At 34.2% G+C, this 13,896-nt stretch overlaps 1 protein-coding gene across 2 annotated transcripts in view; it reads left to right on the top strand.

The window, feature by feature from the left end:
• Positions 1-13,896, top strand: part of LOC136033184 (FERM, ARHGEF and pleckstrin domain-containing protein 2-like) — a 158,226-nt gene that overhangs the window by 71,304 nt on the left and 73,026 nt on the right. For both annotated transcript variants that reach the window (XM_065713892.1, XM_065713897.1), the window contains exons 9-11: positions 1,310-1,384; positions 4,115-4,218; positions 7,495-7,644. In XM_065713892.1, coding sequence (XP_065569964.1) covers positions 1,310-1,384; positions 4,115-4,218; positions 7,495-7,644 — 329 coding nt within the window. The remainder of the gene's footprint in view (positions 1-1,309; positions 1,385-4,114; positions 4,219-7,494; positions 7,645-13,896) is intronic.

Below are 13,896 nucleotides of genomic sequence, written 5' to 3'. Positions count from 1 at the left end.
TGCTGTGAATGCCCGAAATCTGGTTTTCCCAAAACAACACAAAACGTACCGTTTGCGGTGCCATATGACACTTTGTATTTAGTTATTGAGACGTATTTATAAAAGGGGGTTGATTTTCATTGAGCCATTAAACATCTCTATGCAAGATGCGATATTCTGCTATACAGTGAAGCAGATACACATAACAGAAGCAAAAAAAGAAGTAAATTAAGAGATGCATGCTAATATAACTATACCTAACTAACTATATAATGATAATCATAGACAGATTTTCTTTTTCTTTACTTACAGATCAGTTCCACAAATTTTTTTCTGGATCTAAATTTGGCGAAAACAATGGTTTAGTCACCCGTTTCCAAACTCTGCTTATCAAGCTTCAAGTTTTCGCCTTTGAGGGGTCTGTAATTCAAATAATAACATGTTTTGCAAAAGGAAAGAACCTTGTTTCCTTGTATTTCTGGGTGTGGGCTCAGAACCTCCAGTTGAGGGTTGTAGACTATGAAGAATCTATTGGTAGTCTTAGAATTTGTAGGTGCAGCATTTTGATCCTATTTGTTCAAAAATTAATGATTTGTGGCACAAAATGGAAGAAAATGCCATTTTGTTTTGGCATGATCTCTTTTGTTATGGTTAAAGCATTAATCGTAATCTAGTAAAACCCAACCCTATCCCACAGAAGTTTATTCTAAATAAGAGTTACCATTCTCAGAATAGTGCCACATGAGAAACAGCTGCCACTTTCAGTTTCTTTAAGAACACATTTTTGTTTTCAATTCCGGCTACTTGGGATCGTAGTTTGCTCTTTGCTAGTGTGAAGCTATTGATTCGACCATTTTGTCATTTTCTTTCTATGACTGGATTAGAAAATCCATTGTTTTGTTTGAATTATGGTATTTTCAGCCGTCAGGGTGTTAGTTTGACAAAGAAGGTAAGAAATGTACGTGAAAAAAAAGTAATAAATGTAATAAAAGATAATAAATGCAATAAAGTACAAAAGAAATTAATATACTAAGCTACAGGTATGCATGCTCCTCCTCCTTACTAATCTATTTAAAGCCTCCCTCTTTATACCCTTCCAAGAAGTCCCCATTTTCTTTAAATCTTATCTTTTGACATGCTCTCATTCCATTCGGTGACCACCTTCATTTCATTTGGCCTTTCACGGCCTGCCGACAAGGATTAATTATATGAAGGCCTAAAAGGAGAATGAAAACATTACTAGGGTTGATGATGCTGTATTGAGAATCTATGAAAAAGCTAAAGCATAGTTCTATATTGCCAGTTTGGAAATTAAAGTTTTCTTTTACAGATACAGTGGTAGAACTCAGAAGCAAATTATTGATTACGTCAGAGAAAATTATGTAAGAAGACAGTCATTTCAAAGGTAAGCTGTTTACTGATCAGATTCTCGGCTCGGCTCGGTGTAAGGAATGTTACTCCTAGGATCATTTTTTCCCAAAAAAAGTATATACAGTTACATAAGTTTTAGTCTCCTGCATGGTATTCTTTCGTATATTCGCTTCGGATGTTCCATCTTATCTTTGGTAATCTATAGCCCCTATAATTTTTTCACAAAAAGAAGTACATTACAGTTACACAAGTTGTATGCTCCTGCATGGTATTCTTTCGTATATTTGCTTTGGATGTTCCATCTTATCTTTGGTAATCTATAGCCCCTATCATTTTTTCACAAAAAAAAGTACATACAGTCGCACAAGTTGTATGCTCCTGCGTGGTATTCTTTCGTATATTGGCTTCTGATGTTTCATCTTATCTTTGGTAATTTATAGCCCCTATCATTTTTTTTGCAAAAAAGTACATACAGTCACACAAGTTGTATGCTCTTGCATGGTATTCTTTCGTATATTTGCTTCTGATGTTTCATCTTATCTTTGGTAATTTATAGCTCCTATCAATTTTTCACAAAAAGAAGTATATACAGTTACATAAGTTGTAGTCTCCTGCATGGTATTCTTTCGTATATTTGCTTCTGATGTTTCATCTTATCTTTGGTAATTTATAGCCCCTATTGTCAAGAATAAAAGCGCGCTTTATGAGCTCTAAAGACTTTCATTTTTCCTCAGAATTTTTCTGATACTCCATAAGTTCTTAAACCATATTGGCTTGCCATAATATAAAGGAAGAAAACGATCAAAAATAAGATTTTTAAGGCCAAATGAGAATACTAAAAAAACACACAAAGAGAATATTTCGAGAGGACAACCGCTGCTCTTCTTCAGCGAGAACAAAATAATATATACAAGGAAAATGACGAAGGAAAACCAGAAAACAAACGTAGAAAGTCACTGTGAACAAGAAGTCAATAAATCAAAAATCGTAAGAATTTAAACCAAATACGTCAATATCCGTGATTTGCACAAAATCCGAAAAAAAATAGAACTGCCATGGACGGATACTAGCGAACAGCTGAGAAATAAATGAAAAGCCAATACTTAACTCAAAAGAGAAGCCGATACTTTAATAATCTCTGAAATAAGCCATGAATCACCTTCCCAATCACATAATCAAACACATCAAGAACCCCTTAAATCTCAAAGGGTGTCTGCAATGAATGCAATTCTTAAAATTAGAAATTAGATGACACGGTTCTCCAATTTATTTAATTGCTGGTTCGTTTTCCAAGCCGCCGTTTTCCAAGAAACTTTCTTTTCAAGATCCAGAAAATTAATTAATTTTTAAATGTTACCCCCCTCCCCCTCTGAAATCCTTCCTTAAATCCAACACGCTATGAAACAAATACCATGCTAAAGGGCTCTATTATTTGGGGAATCAATATTTCTTCATGTTTGAGCTGGAAGGTGATATTATAGTTGGTTACATTAGGGGCAGCCAAATTGTATATTATAAATGAGGCAATGGACAACAATACTTTACTTCAAACCAAATATCTATTCTAACTGTGAATATTAAGGCAGCACTGAAACTGCTCAACTCAGCTCACAACTCAACAGTCCCTTCTCAAACACTAAGCTTAACTTGAGAATAGATTGGTTGAAAATAAGCGATAAGGAGTTTGGAAAGATAGCAAGATCTAGTTTGATTTCAGCTGGGTGTTAAAAGAAATACTTTAGTAATTGATTTCAGTGCATGCAATTTACTAATCTAATTCATTAAACTTCTTTAATTGATTAAACTGTCAACTCTCTACCATTATATCTTATCTCCTTAACGTCAAAATTTTCTTATTGACAACATCTTATCCAACATCAAAGTTTCTAGAACTTTTTCAGATCATTGTAGTAGATCCTAGGTAGCTTTGGACATACCTTCAGCACGAAGTTGTATAGTCAGTATAAAATAAGTTTTGCCTGCCGGTTTTTACCATTTCAATGGTTTTAGCAATCTTCCTCTAGCGAGATAGATTATATACCATAAGTTTGAATCAATAAAAGATTTTTTTTAATCTAATGGGATTTCCAACGAATTTTTTTCCCTCTCAGTCTCTGTGTTTCTGTTTGATACGAAATAAAGGATTACAACTTTTTAGCTGCCTCTTAATATAAGATAGAAATGTAACTAGCCGTTGAAAATAATGTTATCTGTCGATTTAAAACATTTTAATAGTTGTCAACTATCTTTTTCACTATAGTGGTATAGATTTTATAACAGTAGTTGTGAATCAATAAATAAGTGTTTTTTTTTTTTTTTTTTTTTTTTCAGTAACTCTGATGGAGCTTCTAATGATATTTCATTATCATTCTCTCTCTCTCTCTCTCTCTCTCTCTCTCTCTCTCTCTCTCTCTCTCTCTCTCTCTCTCTCTCTCTCTCTCTCTCTCTCTCTCTCTCCTCTCTCTCTCTCTCTCTCTCTCTCTCTCTCTCCTCTCTCTCTCTCTCTCTCTCTCTCTCTCTCTCTCTCTCTCTCTCTCTCTCTCTCTCTCTCTCTCTCTCTCTCTCTCTCTCTCTCTCTCTCTCTCTCCTCTCTCTCTCTCTCTCTCTCTCTCCTCTCTCTCTCTCTCTCCTCTCTCTCTCTCTCTCTCTCTCTCTCTCTGATCTTTTTAGTCTAGACAATTTTATTGGCTTTTAGTTCATATATTAGTTTGTGGTATGAGAACTGTTGGAAATAATTTTTCGTTGCAAAAGTTCATTATTTCAGGTCCCAGTCATTTAGGCATACTAGTCCTCAGTGTACCAGTTCCAATACCCTTGGAAACAGTAATTCACTCCAACCTCTTGTTCCAGTTATAAATGAGACAGCTGGTAAATATAAATTTTGATTTTCCAATCGTCATTTGTACTTACCTGATAAAGTTTTGTTATATAGATTACATTTGGGGTCGTGTAGCAGCCCCGTTACACACACACACAAATAATCTCTGCTTGTTTTTAAGTTCTAACGATTTTGCTTTCCTTAAAAAAAATCCTCTTTTTAAAGTCCTTGAAAGACAATGGAACATGATAAATTTTGCTTTTTACAGTAAAGAGCAAAGACACTAAAAATGCTCAAAAAGGCCATCTAAGATGATGATGCCCTTGTAAAAATTTTGTATATCCAGGTTGTAGTGGTAGCTAGCAACCTTGTAAGAGACGATCACATCCCAAATGATGAAATAAAATCGCCCATAACTCCTAAAAATTGAGTCAGATCGAAATACAAACTTCATTATTAAAATTGCCTTGTCTGAAACCCTTATTTAGAAAACTTACAGCTCATTGTCTTGAATAACGAGAAAAATGCGTTGGTTTGAAAAAATAGGATAGCTTGGACTACGATATTCTGCATCGACGGTATCTTTTTCTTTTCTTTTTTTTTCTGCAGCTAGCGGGGCACCGGAAAATTATAGACAGCGGTTTAATGGCTCATTTTAAAGAAAACAGATGTATTTAAAAACTTTTCGTGATTAAGAAAAATCATTTAAAAAAAAAATTATTTTTTATATAGAAGCAATAATTGAGGGAGCCAAACAAAATATCAAGGAGCGTTATTATAATGATGATCATCTTTGAAAAAAAAAAACATAAAAAAAAGTTAGCATTAGAATAATGGGTAAATACTGCTATAATACGTTGGTGACGAATACTAAAAAAAAAAATTAAAACCTATCCTAGGCTGCACCAAATAACCCATAAAGATAAACTTAAAAAGTATATCCAGGAGTCCAAAGAGATGGCAAAAATGCAGGCTGATCTTCGTAAATTGAGAATCATTTTGGGTAATGGATTATAGAAAATATTCAAAATCACACATTAAAATTTTCCTTGAAACAGCTGATGTTGTTGAAAAGTCGGCTAAAAATGCTCTTTTCAAAACTTTATTGTAATATCCGAAAGAAATGTTGTATGTTTAATGAAAGCTTCTAAGTTATGGACTAGCACCCTGTAAAACAATTTACAGATGCAATGGAAAATATCCGAGTTGCACTACACAAAGGATCGATCTGAAAAAGAACAAACAACAGTATATAGTGGAGTCGCTTAGCTGCCTGATGATTGAGGTTTGTCTCTTACTATTGCAGGTGTGTCTCTGAAGTCTGTCTCTTACTATTGCAAATAAGAAAAAACCATAGGTTTTTTCTTACAGTCAGTAATCATAGCAACAGTTATAAAGTTCATATGAGACAATGGATAACGACACTTTGTTACCATGGAGTGCTCTGAACTCGAATCGTTCAGCTTCAGCATTGAAGGAGAGTCCTTTAGTCACTTTGCTGTGGCAACTTTTAATATAAATGCATTATTCAGTTTGTGGTGTTTAAGACGCGACAATAATGCTTGAAAAATTATTCCATACAACTGCGGAGCAATTAACTTTCTCTTCTCTTTTATTATCTGTCATAACAAACATTATAAAAAGTAATAGTAAATGACTAAACTTAGCCCATAATAAACGAAATGACAGGTAAAAAAAAATTGTATCTATGGCCTCATAGAAAGTTATTGTAAAGAACAAAAATACTTAGAATGCTCAGAAAAGGTGACCCAAGATGGTGGTGCCCTTGACAATGTTAAATACCACAAAAAAGGATCTCTTTTGTGTTTGAATACCTCCTTTTATAAAGTCCATGAAAGAATTATGGAACCCAGAAATGTTTATTGAAAGAGCAAAAATACTTTTTAAAAAATGCTCAGAAAAGGCACCCAAGATGGTAATGCCCTTGTCAATGTTAAGCACCCACAAAAAAGAATCTCTTTTTCTGTTAAAACACCTTTTTTAAGTCCATAAAAGATTATGGAAACGATCAAATTCTATGGACCACAGTAAAGAGGAAAAATACTTTAAAAATGTTCAGAAAAGGCCACCCAAGAGGGTGTTACGTTTTTTAGTGTTTAGCGCCCACTGAAAAAGAATTTCGATGTTCAGTTTGACATAGTATTAAATATTCTGACCGAACATGTGTAATTGAAAGCGTAAAGAATCTAGAACCAGTATCTCTGGTTGTTTTTCTGTTTTGAGACTATTTGTTTTTCTAGTTGAAATAAAGACATTTCAATAATCTATTTGGGAAGAAATTGGAACATTTGGTAAAAACTAATTTTTTGCCAGAATCAGACTCAGTTATATAAGGTAGTCTAGACACAATTGAATATGTTTAGATTTTATCCTAACTTCATAGCAGGGAGCAAATAAGGTTTTAAGGCTTTTCGCGGGACTAGATTTTTGAGGATATATCTAAGCATAAAAAGTATCTATAAAAAATAATACGATAATAATAAAATATATAGTAATAATAATAGAATAATATGGCTTCATTTTAGCCAAGACTAATGTACTTGGATTAAATATGGCTTTCTCTTTTTTTTTCTTTTTTTTTTCTCACCTCTACTCCTCTCAGCGACGACAACTTTTAACAAAAAACTTGCTTTAAATCTTAGGTGTAACTGAACTGAACACACTTCAAAGCACCATCTACTACAAAAAAAAATCACAAAAAAATTGGCTTTTCCGTGATTAAAGTTGTCCTCCCACTAATGGAAACTCTTCTTACGGTGGCCTTTCTTACCGTTACAAATATTGTCCAAACGCTGGCCCATCATGTCGCCCATAAAAAAGAAATGTTAGAAAAATCTCTTTATTCTCAAAAAGGAGAATAATGAAAAATAATAATTAAAGCAAAACTAATTATCATTATTCAATAAAAAATAACAGAACAAGAAAAAGCTTTTCCATCATTAAAACTTTCTTTTCCATAAAATATGTACATAATATATCCAAAAACTGCAAAACATTAAAGAAAGTTATTGTTATACCTCGTACTAAATTTACGATTCAACTTTTCTCTATAAATACTAATTCAACTGCTATTTAAACAACAACAAAAAACAACAATCTGCCTTTCCCTTAGCTTGAGGTACTGAAACTTTTTCATCCGAGCCTTACCTATTTCTCCTGTTCCTTTGGCTCTGAAAATGATTCCTATTGGTGAAAACCCACCAAAGGATCCTGAGGAGCATGATGATATATTTTCAGAGCTTGTTCCACGCCTCCCTGTGCCTTTTGTTATCTAGATTGAATTTTAATTTCTGTTGTTTTTTTAGGTAGCCTTGCTTCTATGTCTCTTGGCCACATTCCTAACTTGGATAACGCTCCACCTGTCTTTGAAGTAAATCAATCTCCACATCATGCCCTTATTCATCATTCAAAAGAAGCAGATCTGAAGGAGAATCATAACATCTATAATCACTCAGGTCAGGAAAGTCTATATTATAGTAACAGTACTTTGTCAAAGTACGATTGTGAATATGAAGAATTTTACAACATAAGTAACAGCACTATTTCTTTACAGTTTATTCATGATTTTGCAAGGGAAAATATATGTACGCCTGCTTCTTCTAGTTTGGCATGTACTCTTACAAAATGTTTGAGGTCAGGCTCAAATGACTACACCGATGAAAATTTGTCTCAAGAGTCTTATGAATTACTTGAAGAGGACAAGCCCCATAAACAAGTGTCTCATGATTTGTTCATTGAAAGTGAATCGTGTGAATCATTTTACAGCCCTACATGTAATATTGCACCGGCTTTTTTTATTTTACCAAAGCTCACAGATGAAAGACCAGATAGTCATCTCGGATGCACATCTGAGGATTACAATGAGTTAAATGAGTCTAACGAATGTATCGCTATACCTGATCCATTTAATACTTCTGAAGTCAAAGCAGGAGTAGAGACTATTGATCGCTCTTCAAGATTAATGACCCGCACACAGTCTTCATCTTCACTGATTCTTTACGATGGTGTTGACAAGAGACTAAAGTCTAACCGACCTAAGTCGCTTGATTTTACTTGTACAAATTTGCCTCCGTGTGAGCTACCTCTAATTGATAATGTCGAAAATGATTCGGTTTTTAGTCCAGTTAGAACCAAGTTTGTCTCTAATGTGGACTGTAACGTTCCAGAAAAAGGCAAAGATAATTTTCGAAGAGCTTCGTTAGTTGCAGCCGAAAATTTGTTTCTTGCTGTTCCAGACACTGAACTGCAATTCGCTAAATCCTTGGCAGACATTCCCAAATTGAAAGCTATAGATATACCACAAGAAAGCTCATCTGTTTTCCTTTCATGCAATAGCTTACATGAAGAAAATTGTATTAATACGTCCCAGATAGAATTAAATAGTAATAGGCAAGATGTAGAGACGAAAAGGAAAGTGATTGTAATGACAACTAGAACAATGGTGTCGGAAGGAATACATCCGCTGCCAAATAGCGGTCACTACCAGGTAAATGATTTTGTTATTTTCAGCGGCGAAGATGAGAGTGAAGATCAATGGGTCGATGATGACACTGATCAGTCATCAACAAAGGTATTGAAACAGCCTTTCAGATCCAAAAGTAAAATAGTTGTGAATACTGAAGAAAAACAGCAGAATGGATCATCTCTAGTGAACTCCTCCTTTGAAATAAATAATAGCCCAACCGAAGAGTCATCAATTCAAATTCCTTGTAGTGATAAATCCTCAACAATAAAAGAAACAAGTTTTTGTGAAAAATATTTGGGTTGTCTTGTAAATCAATCGTGCACATTTGTAGACGTGCCTGACTTGAAAGTACCCTTAATTGCTACTCCAAATGAATTTCCAATTACAAAAGGACCTATAACTGCTTCAAGTCTTGACATTCCCGGTAGTGAGTATGTGGCCCAGGTGCTTGTGCATCGTGCGTACAGCATTGATTCTTGTACAGTTCCACCTGATTATGGAGCATTTTTGCGTTCTCCAACTTTTGGTAAAATCGGTTGTAACAAGCTTTCAAAGGAAGCTATGACGCTAAGTTTAGAAAGTACGCATTTGGATGTAAATAAATCGCATCGGTCGCTCTACAGAACTTGCAGTGCTGATATATTCCTATTTCCCGCAGGAGGTGACGTTTGTTTGACAAATCTCGGAGAGAATCTTTATGACAGCGATGTTGTAATAGCCCCGCAACTGAATATTTTTCCTTTGATAAATGGAAATAATAATATTGATCTTTCAATTACCCGAACTTCAGTGAATCGAGCTCCTACTGAAGCCTCATTTCTTAATTCCGATTCCACGTTAAATACTTTTGAAACAGATTGCCTTGTACCGTTTTGCGATTTCCCTCCTGTAGGTGCTTCGACACCAAAAGAGGAAAGAGCTTTCCTTCTAAATGATAATGCTGCTTTCACAGATTCTGTTACAAACCTCTTTAAATTTGAATGCCTTGTTGAGGATATTGACGATTCTAGTTCTGCAATCGAAAAGTCGACTAAAAGGGAAAAAATGGTGAATCTGGGGCTTACTGATCCCTCTACTAATACTATGTCGATTTCATTGTTGTCACAGCATATTTTGTCAATTGACTCTGGAAACCATCTGTTACCTGATGCTCTAGCTAACATATCAAATATAGGTTCAGAGCCAAGCCCTGACATTACCGAAAGTCCACAGTCTACGACCGCTATATTTTGTTTTGAAGTTAAGGGTTTAGTGTCAAAAGAAGCGCATGGCGACGTTGATGAGGGTAGTAGTACTGCTGATGTGTCAACTGATGATATGAAAGTCAGTGAGAGTGTGCATCCAGAAATTCAAGAAATTGAAGATTCAAGTATTGTTCTTATATCTATTTGCCCAGATAAGGATTCAGGGTGTTTCGAGAAAGAACTAAACTCAGCTAAAAATGAAGATTTTGGTAATTCCAAGTCGGTTTGCACTAACCTGGATAAATGTGCAATAAATCTTACAGAAGAGATTTATTGGAAAAAAAGCAGGTCGTCGTCGAATGACAGTAAAGGATTGACAACACTTAATACCCATGAGATATCTGACAAAGACGTTCAAACATTGCAGTCAAGCATAATAGATACTAATTGTCAGACGGCTCTCGTAAATTCTCAGAGTCAACGCTCTCTCATTGCAAACAGTGACAGCTATCTGGAAGATTTTCAAAGATCTCTTGTTTTGGGAATAGAAGAGCTCCCTTCTTTGGAGCTTGTATCGTCACAAAGTAGTTTGCTGAATGAGGAGTTTGAAAGGACTGAAGAAGATATTAATCTTATTTCGGACAAGTCATTCCAAATTGTTTGTTATGAAGGAGCATGCACAACAGACTCTGAAGACAGGTTGCTAATACATGGCTTGGAAACGGCATGCATAAACACGAGCAGAATAAGTCCGGATCCCAGTAAAGATAAAGATTTGAGGCCAAAAGCTCATGTATCTGGAGAGCTATTCAATGAACAATCATATATTGGTATAAGTAACCCTATTTCTGCGCTCAAATCTGGTGTACAAGCTGCCAAAAAAAGAAGCGAGTCCTCATCATTGAATTCAGAAAGTTTTAGTAGTTGTACTGAATGTTTTAACCAATCTAAAGTGTTGACAAGTATAACCTCTTCTAGAACGTGCAGTGAATGCATAGATCCGCAGAATGGTCGTTGTTATAAAGAAGGAGCATATACAGAATGTAGTAATTGTAATACAAATAATCCTGCTACAGCTAATTCCGAGGGTGCTTTTGCTTTTCTATCTGAAACTTGTTATGAACTTAAATATTTAGATAGAGGATCGCCCAATTCTGAAAACAAGCTTTTAGTCTCTCGTTCTAAAACCAAAGGAAATAATATCGAACCAGTAAAGCCACCAAGAACTTCTTTATCGGTTTTAGAAGATATCCAACAAAGAAAAACAAATATTGAACTCGTTGTTTCGGACAACGTTCTGTCTCCTTATCAATCTTTTGAGGAAAGTGATTGTAAAAAAGTCCAAATTCTAGAATCTGGCGAAATTGTAAATTTTGGAATTGGCAAAAAATCAATTAAAAGTGGCACTCAAAATGGAGTGGTAATAAACTTCGAAACAATTAATCAAACATCAGTAGAATGTGAATCTGGACATGGAGATACGAGTTCTTCACCTGTCATAGGGTTTAATTTCGAAGCTTTAACAAGTTCTTCCACTACGAGTTTCGGAAACACAAATATACTTACGCGACAAGACACGTTGAGTAGTACTACTAGCATGGAAGACCAGATAGTAGACCGTATTAATGATTTGATGTATGAAGATTACCCTGATTCTGTATCGAATGATGGATCAGAAGAAGAGTGTCCCCCTTTATCTCTTTGGCCTTCAGGCATGGATATAGGAGGTTTTGTTTATCCTGCACGCGTGCTTAGTAAAATAAGTGAGGTTTCAGACTCGAGATACATCGCTTCTACGCCTAGTCATGGGGACGAAAATACTATTAGCGAAGTTTCTAGCAGTTGGGGACAAGCTGAAGATGATCCAGTCTGTGGTGAGAAGATATTAGGGCCTCTTAATCCTGACGAATATCATTGTTCTTCGTTTGTTTTTGAAAGTTCATTTGATCCTTGTTTGGAAGCCGTGTCGTGTAAAATAGTTGCTAATCAAGGATGTTCTACTCCAGATTGTGAGGACTCTAATTTTCGTAATTCAAATAAGAGTGATGAACGAACTTTACTCGAATCTCCCTCAAATAAAAATAATATGTACAGTTTTGAAAACTGTCATAATTCTGGTTAAAACCTGCTGATCAGACCTCAGTGCTAGGTGGACTTAAATATACAGATTAAGGCACCTAATCTGCATTAGCTTGGAAAGAGTACAACAGGTTCTAAGATGCCAAATCAACAAGCGAAATATGGCTACGATGAGAGTTTTGTGCCAAATTTGGTAGATATTTTTTTTTAACTATTTTTGGGAACGCATCAACAAAATTCGAAACTATCTTAGCAGTTGTTTGCTCTTTTCCATAAATTGAACCACTTATATTTTTCGAATTTTGAAAATATGCTCCCAAGTGTAATTTTATGGTAAGTGCTCGGGACAGTTTCAATTAGCTTATTCAAAATTTCTGAACTATAGGAAAAGGTTTTTCTTGCTCTCCGTTTTATTGAAAGCCAAAGGCATACAACGCCCCTCTTTGAGTTCATATTCTTATATTTATCTTTTATTAACTTTTTGAAGAGGAGGTTAATTTGTCTAAATGTGAATTTTTCAAGTTTATATGTTATTTTTAAGACATTTTAAGAGCAATTTAATGTGACTCATCCAGATTGTAAAGTATATTGTTTGATAAAATGGTTTGATATCAGTTGTTTTAACGGATAAAAAATGAACTTTTTGCTCCTTCAGGGGTTTGTAAAGAATATTAGAACCTACTAAAATAGAATTCCGGCCATGTCCCTATAGACGCTGTTACTACCGAGCATGTAATGCATGTATTTACAGACACACCTGTATGTTTTAGACTAATGTGTTGAAAAAATGTCCCTCGAGGCTACTATTTAAGCTACTGAGAAGCGTATTCGAAAGCACAACCATCTCTTGTCCTCTATTTGATCGTCTTCGTCTCTGTTTTACTGACTTTCTACTTTCTATCCCAAGTGGCATAAAATTGTACGAGCTTAGATGCGAAAATGTAATTTTTTGCTATCCCTTGGTGTTCTAAAATTTTTGACTAGGCCGACGAGACAATCAATATATTTTTGAGAACTGTTGAACATTATGGTATTTTTATTCGGATTATGAAGTTTAAAGAAAATCGATCCACCTAGAATTCTATTTTGTTTTCATTAAAAAGATCTTGAGTCAGGGGAAAATTAAAAATTTTCGGGATAAGTGTGATTTTCTCATATGTACTGGCTAAAAAAGAAGCTACAGTTTTTTGTCTTCTTTCATTACGTTTTTCATTGGTAGTAACTTTAAATGTTTCAATCCCTTCAGTGTGATAGCTCCTTCGTGATTAAACGACGAGTCGGGAACTCGTCGAAGAAATACGACTGTAGTCTTATCCTATCGTTTAATGCCCTTTTGAGCTTGCGTGCGAATGGTTTAGCATTAAAGTGAGCCAAGTCAATCACTCTTTAGTATGGGTGTACGGATATCTTCATATTTGTCAGTGTATTCACATATTAAATTACACTTTATTATGTGTCGGGATGTTGTAGAATTTGCTTAAGGGCTATGAAATTTAATATATCATTTCCGAGTTGCAGGGAATGACACACACTTGAAATTCTGGATTAGTTTGTATTTTTTTTTATATTAGTATATAGTTTATATAGGATTATATAAACTATAATATATGTATACATATATATATATATATATATATATATATATATATATATATATATATATATATATATATATAGATATGTAGGATATATATATATATATATATAGGATTATATAAACTATAATATAATATTTAAATATCTAAACTAAATAAAAACGTAGGATTATTATTGGATTAGTTTTGGATTATTTTATTAGTTTTTTCTAGAACAATGTCAGATTCATTGTAATGATAAATATATTTCGCAATTCTTCACGAATATTAACCAGTTTCAATTATTTATTTTGTAGCTTTTTGAAATTTTTTTTTATTTATCGTGTTTTTTAAGTTTGTTTATAAATTAATTTTAATTCTTTAGTTAGTTTTTAATTAATTTTT

The sequence above is a fragment of the Artemia franciscana genome, chromosome 1 (genome assembly GCF_032884065.1).
Source record: "Artemia franciscana chromosome 1, ASM3288406v1, whole genome shotgun sequence".
Lineage (NCBI taxonomy): Eukaryota > Metazoa > Arthropoda > Branchiopoda > Anostraca > Artemiidae > Artemia > Artemia franciscana.
The sequence above is the reverse complement of the archived record's forward strand: the minus strand, read 5'-3'. Positions and strand labels throughout refer to the sequence as shown.